This window comes from Podarcis muralis, chromosome 6 (genome assembly GCF_964188315.1).
Source record: "Podarcis muralis chromosome 6, rPodMur119.hap1.1, whole genome shotgun sequence".
NCBI lineage: Eukaryota > Metazoa > Chordata > Lepidosauria > Squamata > Lacertidae > Podarcis > Podarcis muralis.
In genome coordinates this window covers 95,215,113-95,227,121 of record NC_135660.1, presented here as the reverse complement: position 1 = coordinate 95,227,121, position 12,009 = coordinate 95,215,113, and the positions used below count along the sequence as shown (strand labels likewise).

At 46.3% G+C, this 12,009-nt stretch overlaps 1 protein-coding gene and 1 long non-coding RNA gene across 2 annotated transcripts in view; both read right to left on the bottom strand.

Annotated features, from left to right (window-relative positions):
• Positions 1 to 12,009, bottom strand: part of LOC144328074 (uncharacterized) — a 363,019-nt gene that overhangs the window by 53,295 nt on the left and 297,715 nt on the right. The window lies entirely within an intron of this gene.
• Positions 1 to 12,009, bottom strand: part of SEMA3D (semaphorin 3D) — a 172,839-nt gene that overhangs the window by 52,660 nt on the left and 108,170 nt on the right. Inside the window, exons 9-11 of the mRNA XM_028728773.2 lie at positions 6,675 to 6,789; positions 3,019 to 3,088; positions 1,215 to 1,359 (exon numbers count right to left, since the gene is read on the bottom strand). Coding sequence (XP_028584606.2) covers positions 1,215 to 1,359; positions 3,019 to 3,088; positions 6,675 to 6,789 — 330 coding nt within the window. The remainder of the gene's footprint in view (positions 1 to 1,214; positions 1,360 to 3,018; positions 3,089 to 6,674; positions 6,790 to 12,009) is intronic.

Below are 12,009 nucleotides of genomic sequence, written 5' to 3'. Positions count from 1 at the left end.
AGTCAGACACCTTGGCGGCCTGCCATCTTCTTCCCCTGCCTGATAAGAAGCCTGAACTGACCCAAGACAGGGACTCCACATTCCCCCAAAGGAGGACTAAATGTCCCAGCATGCCTGTGACATTAATCATGTCCACTCCTGCCAAGGTGAAAGGAGTGTGAGTCACACCATCTTCCCACCCGGCAGGCTGGGACACGCATTCCCTCGGGTGTCCTGGATAGGTGTGTGATGCTCCACCAAGGAAGTGGGGCAATCCTTTGCTCCCATCGGCTCCCTCTTCTCCTGCCCCAGAGAAGTCTAGGGACCTCGCAGCCGGCTGGTGGGGAGAGGTGGTGATGGAAAGTGCTCTGGGTTTTGTTTTGTTTGTGCACAAAGCACTGATCCTTTTTACATACAGGCATCCACACACCCCTTTCAAGGGTGAACAAAATGATGTGGGGTTTTTTTGTTTTTTCATTTCCAAGGTAAGCTTTGGAACTAAGTCACAATGTGTTTAATGAGCCTTTGTCCAAAGTAACGGTGAACGGCCTGAGCCTTTGAAATAGCTGTCAGCTGTACACAAATGCAGAGCTTTTAACAACTCAATATCTGGAGGTTTTCCTTGTACTAAGCATAACTCTTTTCTTCCCATTACTGACATATTCATTACCATATCTTTAAAAAAGCCAGCCACTATTTACTTACGATGTTCTGAAACAATTTATACCAAAAGGGGTCAAATTTAATGGCCACATCTAAAGAAAATATCATAAATAGAGACAGTAAAAACAAAACAGAACCGCAAGATTTAAGACACATACGCTCATAATTTAATGTTTGACAAAGCAAAGCATTATTTCAGGGCATGAGGTGCTGATGGCTCAGAGACAATCCCTGCCGACTCACGGAAATGCAGCCAAAGATTAGAAAAGCAGAGTTTGAGAGACAATCAGGAAATAAGCAGTTTGGCAACAGCTGTCTCAGAAAAACGGAAGACGGGCATATTCAAAAGAAAAAGAGGGAAAAAAGATAGCAACAGAAACTGTCAACATGAGGAAAGGGATGAATGAAGAATTTAAAGCATCCTGGAAGGGAAATATATCTGTTGGAAGCCGCCCAGAGTGGCATGGTATAATAATAATAATAATAATAATAATAATAATAATAATAATAATAATAATACATTATTTGTCCAGGCATATAAAATAAGCCAAACTGGAAAACACGACACCTACCGTCCCAGGCCTGGGATATGGAATCCTCCCATCGTATTGAACCCAGCGGTGGTCCACACTCTCCTTGTGGGCATAATGTCCATTGAAAACTGCTCGGATATCGGCCATGCTGTACACACAAACAGCAGAGCCCTTGAATACAGAGCTGCAAAAACAGAAGCAAGTCGTGAGTGCAGCGTATTCAGCTCAGCACCTGAAAACAACCGCTGACTTCAAGATCAATTTACGTATCAAACTTTCAAAGCGAATAATTCCTTCTTCTTTTTTGCATGATAACAACAAATCCCCCCCTAAGTACACCGGGGACTTTTTGGTGGGTGAAAATCACATGCTCCATCATTTGCAAATGAACCAGATCAAACTGGTCAAATTCTCAATATATTCAACGATATTTACAAAGTTTAGAAAAATCACCACTGCTTCCAAAGACAATCTAGATACACATGTGAAAGACTTTCCTGTTTGCTTTTACTAAAAAGGAAGGAAGAATCTTGAAGAACAAACAAAGTTTTCTTCCACCCTCCCCAAACCTCTGCAACATGCAGTACATTTGTGGCAGGAAGAACATAAGGTTCCTTGAAAGATAAATTGACATGGCAAGGCTTCCCAGAGGGTAAAGGTACCCCTGCTCGTACGGGCCAGTCGTGTCCGACTCTAGGGTTGTGCCCCCATCTCACTTAAGAGGCCGTGAGCAGGCGCTGTCCGAAGACACTTCCGGGTCACGTGGCCAGCATGACAAGCTGCATCTGGCGAGCCAGCGCAGCACACGGAAACGCCATTTACCTTCCCGCTATAAAGCGGTACCTATTTATCTACTTGCACTTAAGGGTGCTTTCGAACTGCTAGGTGGGCAGGAGCTGGGACTGAAAGACGGGAGCTCACCCCGCCACGGGGATTCGAACCGCCGACCATGCGATCGGCAAGCCCTAGGCGCTGAGGTTTTACCCACAGCGCCACCCGCGTCCCCTAACCCAGAGGGTAGGAAGCTACAAATCATCAACTGAAAAGAATCCACTGACTGTCTCTAGATTATCATGTATAGTGGACTTCATAATTAGAATTATAAAATTGAAACAAGGCTCGGGAACTAGCAGGCCCTGGGCTAAATCTACCTGTTTCCATTCCCTATTACCAATTCTAAAGAGAAAAGAGGGGCAGGGATGAAATGCCTGTGGAAAACTTCCATTTTGCACCAAGTCTTTTGTCAAAGTCCCTCAAAAATAGTTGCTGATCAGCGGTTTGAAGTAATAATCTATCAAGCACAGTTCCCATTGAAGTTGGAATCCATCTTATACGAGTTTATGAGAGGGTAATGGTTGGTGGGATCTGCTGAAGGCCTGACATACTGGCTTGTAACCCTTGCAGAGTTTTGTTTAAACCTTGAAGAACAGAAGGGGTTCCATGCTAAATGGAACGCTGGGCTTGGATGTCAGCCATATGTTATGTTTGTATCTTCCCTTCCCCGCAAGAGCTCAAAAGTGCATTTTCGCCTCAAAGCATGACGGTGAGACCTGTCAGGCAAAGAGAACGTGCTTTGGCCAAGCCTAATAGCTGGATCTGGGACTTGAACCTTGATCTCCCACATCTGAGCCCAGCGCTTCATCTGCCACACCAACTGGCTCTCACTGGGGGGCACTGAGAAAGCCACAATTTCCCTGCCTGCGCTTAACTCCTAAGGTGGTTGTAAAAAGGCAAAATAATATTTACTGTAATCCAATCTGAGGCCTAGTATTGCATTATAAACCAGCCATAGATGCTCCATTTTAGTTTGTGCACAGGTTTGGTCTCCAGGAGTAAAGCGTACCTGGTGGTAGTGAAGACACCATAAACCATAGGATTTCTTTCATCTCTCGTAGAAAGTAAGAACACGTCTTCTGCAATGGAGAATATGTTGCTTTTAAAGTTAAGTATGTAGGTATTTTCTTACTTATATGCATTTTTTCAAATTTGCAAACTTTTGGCTAACCCCTGAAAATAAAGCAATGGCTCTCACTTTTTAGTTTCTTTTGCTGCTTAGGCATATAATTTACTATTTCCCAGACCCTAATTATTAGTATGCCTCACTAATACACTCCAAACCCATAACTGCAAATGCTGTACATGTGGTAAGCCTCTGTGCCTGTCCCTCACTGCAAAAATATAACATGTGGCAAGATGTTGCACATGGATGCGCAATTCCTGCAATCTCCTCTTGTCAAAAAGGAGAGCATGGGAGCAAGTAGCTACATGCAGAGTGTGTCTCTTGTGGTACCCTACATTACACAAATGTTGGGCAGTGCATGTGCGGGCCCATGGCCACGTGTCCAGACACAGGCTGTGTCAACCAGTATGCAAAAGCAGAACAAAAACAAAACAAAACCCTGAAATAAAAGCTATCAAATCTGTAAAAATCAGTCTGTGTCTGAAGTCCTGAAAGGGCTCCATGCTTATGCTTGTACCCAGCTTAAGCCATTTAAGCCACTGTTACTCTGTGTAATGGAATGTTATGATTCAGAGTTATTTTATACTCCAGCTCATTCTCTCCACTTTGGGACTGAAAAGCTTGTAGACACAGAGTGGCCAGGTAGACATGAGGACCTGACGCAGGAACATCTACAGTGGTACCTCGGTTTAAGAGCAGCCCTGTTTAAGAACGATTCGGTTTACGAATTCCACAAAACCAGAAGTAGTGTCCCGGTTTGTGAACTTTACCTTGGTCTAAGAAAGGAATGGGACACGGGTGGCGCTGTGGGTTAAACCACAGAGCCTAGGACTTGCCGATCAGAAGGTTCGAATCCCCGCGACGGGGTGAGCTCCCGTTGCTTGGTCCCAGCTCCTGCCAACCTAGCAGTTCGAAAGCACGTCAAAGTGCAAGTAGATAAATAGGTACTGCTCTGGCGGGAAGGTAAATGACATTTCTGTGTGCTGCTCTGGTTTGCCAGAAGTTATTTTATACTCCAGCTCATTCTCTCCACTTTGGGACTATTCCCTCGGCCAATAAAGCGAGATGAGCGCCGCAACCCCAGAGTCGGTCATGACTGGACCTAATGGTCAGGGGTCCCTTTACCATTTAAGAAAGGAATCTGAACAGTATAAGGGCACTGGCAGGGGTGAACCAAGGCATTGTGACACCTGGGGTGGGGTGCCGCTATGTAGCGTGTTTGTGCAGCACTGCTATGTCCGACGCACGTGCCGTACGTAGCAACGCCGCACATGCGCTGTACATAGCCATTTGCCGCCGGTGGCGCTCCAGTGCCGTACAGACGGTTCTGGTATCCTCTGCTCGCAGCTGCCGCCGCTAACAGAGGATCCTCTACATGCTGCTGTAGCGGCGACGGAGGGATCCCACTGCCGTCCATATGGCGCTAAAGCAACGCTGGCAGCAAACCGCTATGTACAGTGCATATGTGGTGTCGTTATGTACAGCGCATTTGTGCAACGCCGCACATGTGCTGTACATAGCAGTTTGCCGCCGGCTTCGGGATCCTTTGGTCGTGGCTGCAGCCGTGAAGAGAGGATCTTGCCATGGTGGGGCGAGCTCCCGCAGGGTGCCTTCTTGTCACCCCCCCCCCAGGCATGGCACCCGGGGCGCAATGCCTCCCCCCCACCCTGTTGTGACGCCACTGGGCACTGGCGGCCGTTTAAGAATGGTTTCGGTGTAAAAACGGACTTCCAGAATGGATTAAGTTTGTAAACTGAGGTACCACTGTATTTTCCTTCCTTCTTTTGCACTGAGCCACACCTGCAAGACCCATAAACACAGTACGTCCTCCAATGCTCTGCTTCACTAAAGTGGCTTCCAAAGTCTACAATTTCAGGCATGGGGTAGCTGCTGGAATGCTCCCCTGCAGCACTCCCCTCCCTTCAGATAGAAAGCTAGCATATAAGGGGAAAGGGTTTAGCCTTTCCCTTTGTATCCTATTATTCTATGTGCAAGGTTTTCGTTTATTAAAATGCAAATGTATTCACCCATGTGAGCCCCCACCTGCCGTCTAGATTGCCACAGAACACGAGGTGACCAGCTCGGTTTCTAAGCACAAGTCATAAACAAATATATTCTCTGGGTTTGCCATGTGCTGCTTGCTTTTCCTGTACAAAGCAATACAGATGTCAAGGCTCCGTTTACCTGTCCAGGCATGGCTGCCACCACTTGGCTATTACTCACATGCTGTTGCAATTAGTAGGAGTAAAAGTGTTTGCTCACCCACAGGATTGTTTGCAGAGCTTTGTATAACATGTTATGCAGGTGTCCCAAAGGACTGATCTTACTTGGCTGTCATGACCATGGGTGGAAATCTTTGCATTTAGTAAGATTGGTGTGCAAAGAGCAGCCAATACAGGACCTGGAGGCATGTCTAAAGGGAGGCCAGAACTTTGGCTTGGTACTCTCTAGAGATATTGGGTCCTCCCTTAAACATGGCACGTATTGTGGTGAGACCTGGACAATCGACACCCTGTGCTGTTGGTGGGTACGATTGGTCAGCCACAACACCCGATTGGTAGGTCCCTCGAAGCTGGGAGCAATCTGGCCAATGGGACACATTCCAAATGGTTCGAGGGACCTGTGCATGTGACCCAGAGCTTCCTCTTTCGGCGCGTGCATTCAGAACACCCACCCACTTCTCCCTACTTTTAGGGTTTTGCGCTTGACCTTGCTATGCTGTCGTGTGTCGTCTGTCATCGGGACAGGGGCACGGCAGGAATTTCCCCCACTTGGCTGATTGGCTGTTGCTGTTTGGGTTTCGCCTGCCGCATAGCAAATCGTCACAACTTGTAAGGTTGCGGATAGGCTCTGGTTCAGGTGATAGGGATGGGAGAACGCTCTCGCCATCCCTATGTGAAGGGTATTCCGTTAAAGGAATCCAGGGACTCGATGGTTTAGTCAACCCCTGAGAGGTTGCATGAGTCCAGGGGGACATTTGGGTGGCAGAGATAGCCTGTTCCCAGCTTTCCGCTTATCCACGTGTTCACCCTTGGCTGACCTATGCTGGTGCCCTGGGTCAGCGCTACCTGCATGGCAGGGAGCTAGTCGAACCTTAGCCTATGCAACCAGTCACTTTCTGTAATCAATAAAGTTGTGGCCTAAATTCTGCCCAAAACCAAAATTTGAGTCGTGTGTGAATTTATTTAGGGGGGAGGTTTCTGGGTCTGAACATGCAAATTTTATGACAACAAAACCTGCTTACAGGGGTCTCCTTGGATACTGTGCCACAAAAAGTCCCCTAAACATCAAGGGGCTGTTAGTTGACCTCTACAGAGAAAGATTGCACTGTACACATTTTTGTTCCATATTGTGTGCCTACCTTACAGCTGACCCCATTTTTGGGACAATTTGGGAAGTGAGGGTTTAAAGAAATTTCCCATGCCCCCAGTAGCAGCTACTTTCAAATGAAGAAAATGGGTTTATAAAGTCTTGATCTTCTGTGATTAAAGAAGGGATGGGAGAGAGAGAGAGAACCACTAAAGCTGAAATTCACTTACGTAGCTCGTCAAAATGTGTAGCTGCTCCCTCTGGACCTGGGATTGAGCAAACGAGCCTGGCTTTCAGGAACGTGGTCCACTTGTTTATCAGACTGCGTTGGCCCCCCATGTCGTTCTGATGGAAAAGAAATAATGTAATTTAATTTCTGCTGGAAAGAAAGGAAGGCTTTTACCTAAACAGCTTGAAAAGGTGTAACATGCCTGTTTTTCAGAAAGAAAACTTTTTCGGGAGGGGGGAAGAGTTATGAAAATGAAGCGATAATACAGCATTTTCTACACTGGATTGGAGCAGAATACTTAGCTGCAGGAGATTTTAACAAGCTGAGAAGCCATTTGTGGACGAGTGGGATCACAGTCACCCAGTGTAACCCCCAGCACAAGCACCTCACCTTTCTCTGGGCCTGACATAGACAGATGAACTTCTTTTTCCATATGTAGGCTCCAGTCTAACACAGGCAGACTCAACTCATACAACTAACATGTCTCATAAAATCCTGGTAGCACCTATGCAATGAATCCTTGGATGGTTTTTGAGTAGAGCCTGGGTGGCCATCATTCATGGATGCTTGAGCCGAGATTGCTGCACTGAAGGGGTTGGACTAGATGACCCCCCCCCCAAGGATCCCTTCCAACTCTATGAGTCTATGAATAGCAGCACCAGAAAAGAATATCTGAGGGGCAGGGGGCGAGAAGGGGCAAACAAAATATCTGATTGGAGGCGAGCTTTGTATCAACAGGATCAACTGGATCTCAGGCATTCCTTGTGATAGTACATCTCTTTGGAATGACCTTCTCAGAGAAGGGCACCTGGTTGATAGCCTTGCAACTTTTTCTATATTGGAGTCCAACAATTTATTGGAGTCCAACAATACCTGGAGGACCACAGGTAAGCACACCAGCTCCAGACAATTGAATGCAGATGCTGAACAACTGCATGTTGTACAGACAAGAGTTGTCTGGGATATGATTTTCATAGCTTCATTTTTCATCTCAGTTCCGTTCTTTAGTTCTTCCCCTTTCCAATCAATGGTGTCTATGCCCTGGACACAGCTGATGGAAAACAGAAGGTCCTCAATTGAGTGCAGGGGACAGCAGTGGGCTGATGAGCTGATAATCTGCCTTTGTGCACCTTCTAGAAAAAGTACATTTGGCCACAATGAATTCAGACTATAGGGTGCCACAGAGTTCTTAGTTGTCTTTACAATAAACCTCATTATATTGCTAGATAAAGCTCTTAAGGGTTTTCATTTCACTATGAATAACAACTTAATTAGCACCTACTGCTTAGTAGTCTCTTAAACTGTAAGGAAACCCCAGCGCTCCGCCTGCAAGTGGCTCCTTCCAAGGAACAAGAAAGTACCTATCAAAGGTCTGCTATTCACTTGTGCCTGGGTGTTAGAAGCACGTACAGGAAGGCTGCCAAATGTGAGGGAGATATTTAACCCTAGTCAATTACAGTAAAACTATAGTCACATGGAAAATCTGAACTGACCTTTTCGGGAGGGGAAGGAAAAGGTACTAAGAAATTCAGGGCAATTATATGCTAGGGAGACAATGTAACTATCTTGTAGACCATCATGAACAGTTCACCACTTCTCTGATCACGATCATATTTGGCAAGAAGAACTGGAATAATGGCACAGAGCTGCCTAAGAAAAGCACACCGCTTTCAGAAACATCCTATTTTAACGTTTTAACAGTCAGACGCAAGCTGAAGCAAGTATTGCATCCATCAGCACCTTCAATGAAATTCAGAATCACATGGCTGGAAAGAGAAGCACATGTGGCTGGAATTCCTTGTTTCTTTATATCTGGTTATAAATTTGGGGCGAGGGCCTTTTCCAGCCTTTGGCCACATTCGATTCCCCCATGGGCAAAACGTGTGGCACTGGTGGGCCAGAGGGGGAAAGGGGGGAGGGGACAAAAGGGGGCAGAACAATGGATGGTGTAACTCTGACTTTCGTAGAGAAGGCTAGACTCCAGCCATGTGAAAGCAAGATACAGGTTAAGAACAAGGTTCAAGCTTGGCGAAAGCACTTGAGGAGGCCCCAATGGGGGCTGTGGCCTGTGAATCCACAGAGAGGACTAAGGACTGGACTGAGAAATGGTTATGCATTTTCTTTTTTCATGAAACCAGCAAAACTTCCTCAAACAGGAGTTTTCTGTATGTGGGAATATGTGGGAATATGTGTACAATACATTTAAAGCCACTTTAAACAGTCATCATGGCTTCCCCCAAAGAGTCCTGGGAACTGAGAGCTGTGAGTTCCCCCTTCACAGAGTTCCCTAGGAAAAGGGAATTCATCTGCCCTCTGGACAAGAGAATGTCTGCCTGTCAGGAAATGGTACAGGCAGTGATGCCCAAGACATTTTGGCATCTGAAACAAACCACAAAACGGTGTCTCCCTCCTGCCTGCCTGGAGAGAGCTTTCCACAAATAGGGAGCCACTGTGGAAATGGCCTGTCCTTGTGTTGCCACCCTCTGGACTTCTTGCTGAGGAAGCATGCGAAGAGGATGATTGCAGGATCCTGGTCAGTTCCTTTGAGGAGAGCCAGTCCTTGATGTACTGCAGTCCTGAACCACTACATGCTAATGCCAGGTCAATATGGGTGTTCAGGGGCAGTTCGTTTTCGAAGACCTTGACTCTCAAAAGGAAAGGTGAGCATGCTCAGGGAGGTACCTAATTCAACACTAGAAATGGAGACGGCTTTGCTAATCCCCCTTCCCAGCAGGAATCACACTTTGAGCAACAGTTGCTCCTGAGGAAATGAAAGCAAATTGCGATGGCTTCAGCCATTTGTTGCCCTCCAAGATGGAGTCTGGGGTTCCACATATAACCTGAAGGATGTGCTGATGCCATGCTTGGCTAGACTAGCTCGCCCTGTTGGCTAACAGGAGAAAGAAAGATATCAGAGAATGCCGATGGGAGGCCTACAAGTCAATTATCAATATGAAACAGGTGCTTTCCATGTAAATCTTAGGCATTCAATTGAATCTTCCACTCAGTACTTTTTGAACTGGGAGGCACATTCTGTAGAAGCAGAGAGAGGAGACATTTCCTCTCCTCCTATGTGCCCCATGGCAATATGTGCATTGTACAGGGATACATCACACACCTGCCAGTGGGAGATATGTGTCTCTCTCCCACTTGAGTATGATCTATGTCAGGGAACTGACATCGGAGCAGAGTGGAGAGGTTAGGCTCCCCGATGATGCCGGAGAGGGAACCAGTAAGGGAAGAGAGAGAGCTTCCGCTGGGGAAGGAAGTCCAGGTGACACCAGGAAGAAAGGAGAGGCTGAGAGCACTTCGGAGGGGAGGCTCCGAGACTCTTCCAGTGAGGTCAGTGAGGAGAGTGGAGGACCACCGCTTGGCACGCCCACTCTGCGCAGAAAGCTTCCGCGCAGAGAGGCGAGGAGGAGGTTGTCCGTTAAGGAATTCTTATGCTGGAAGAAGTTTAGGAAACGCCCACTGACGGATTCTGCCAGCGACTGAAGCAGCCGCGCAAAAGGGCTGCTCAGCTAGGGAAAGACGCAACCACCCCAAGCAGTTTGGAGCACTTGGAGGTTTACACACAAGCAACCCCAATTCCCATGATAATCTACAAATGTAGGTCGAGGAAAAGCCAATGTATTTTGCTTCATCTTCATTGAGGCCTATGAAGTCCACACCAGCCAGCTATCATAAGTAAGCTGTACTGCACAGAACACAACATTCAGACTTTGCAAATCACAACCACGGAAGAGAACAGATGCCAAGGGGGAAATTAAGAGAACATCTGCAGCTTGCCATTCCTAAATCTTACTGTAAGTCAAATGACACACATCAAGAAAGAACAGCTGGATGCATAGGAAGTTTTCTGGACGTCAATCAAGCTGGAGGACATTGAGAAATGCAAATGCATTGCAGTTTAAAAGTAATAATTACAGAAAGCAGCTGTGTAAGTCAAACCAGACAACATGTGGAATTTGAAGAAGTTGCTTATTAATTAGTGCCTGCAGCAAGTTATGCAAAAGCATCTATCAAAGGGAATTCCTGGCAAGAACAGCAGGAAATAAATGAAAATCAAAAAAGAAAGAAGCTCTTGAGTTCTCCTTGCATACGTAAGGAGAGAGCTGATATTACTGGCAAAAAGAAATACACCCCTACACACACACACACACACACACACACACACACAGCTACAGTAGGTTGCATTAGAGAAAATTCTCTGGTCACATTTAATAAATTCCCTGAGCTATTCTATCCTGAAATGGACAAAGATGTTCTAATTTTCTCAGCTCCATAAGCTTATTTACTTTAAATGCACCATTACATTTGTGGTTTCCCAGTAACAGTACTTTGCCTCAGTAAATCCATCATTGCTCACAATGCTTGCCTGTAGAAAACCAAGTCCCTGCCACAAGGTTCAAGTGTGAATTGTGAATTGTGAACAGGATGAGCTGTTTAAATAGTTGCTGTTATTACAGTATTGACCAGCAGCAAGATACCATTTTGTGCAGATATAAAGACAAGATTTAAAGAGAGTCATTGACCACAATAAGCTGTGGCATGGGAATCTATTTACCCAGAGTTCATTATGGGATTGACTACTCCACCAGGACAAATTGCAGATTCTTTTGGTCATTTCCTAAAAACTTAGCAGCCCAGGATAAGATGAACCTGGCCAACATCCAGAGACATAAAAATTGAGAGAACTACTGTGCTCTTCCTAATACATTGTTAGACTGCCATCCTTTTGTTGAACCAGAAGAGTGTGCAATTCTAACTGTATTACCAACACGGGGAAAGGCATCATTACTCTAATGTTACAGTAAACATGTACTTTAATGCGGAGTGGTGTTAATATGTTTCTGTGTGGACATGTGGCAGGGAATACTAGGATACTGCCTCAATTTTGAGAACAATTTTGATGTGGTCATGGGGGGGGGGCAGCCCACCGATAAGGTGGACTGAAGCAGCCACCTCAGGCAACAGAATCCCACAGGGGATGCACAGAGAGATCTTGTGAAAGTTCAGTGAGATCTTGTGCAATCTTGTTAGAAGCTGCTGCCATGTGACCGTGGTACGCAAGGCTTTGACAGCAGGGCTGGCCCCTTCCCAACTTTGCCTCAGGTGGCGAAACAGGACAGGCCACCCCTGGAGGGTGGTAATTTTTGGATGGAGCTGTTGAAGTCTAGGTACTTGGTCTCCATCCTCCTTCTTGACCCCTCCACTCCTCAGAAGTGCCTACTTCCTTATTTGCTGGGCTCCCTAGTTCAACAGTGCTGTTGCACAGCTCCAGGTCGATCCAAAATTAGACCATGCTCATCCATTTCTTTATTATGGGTGCGGGG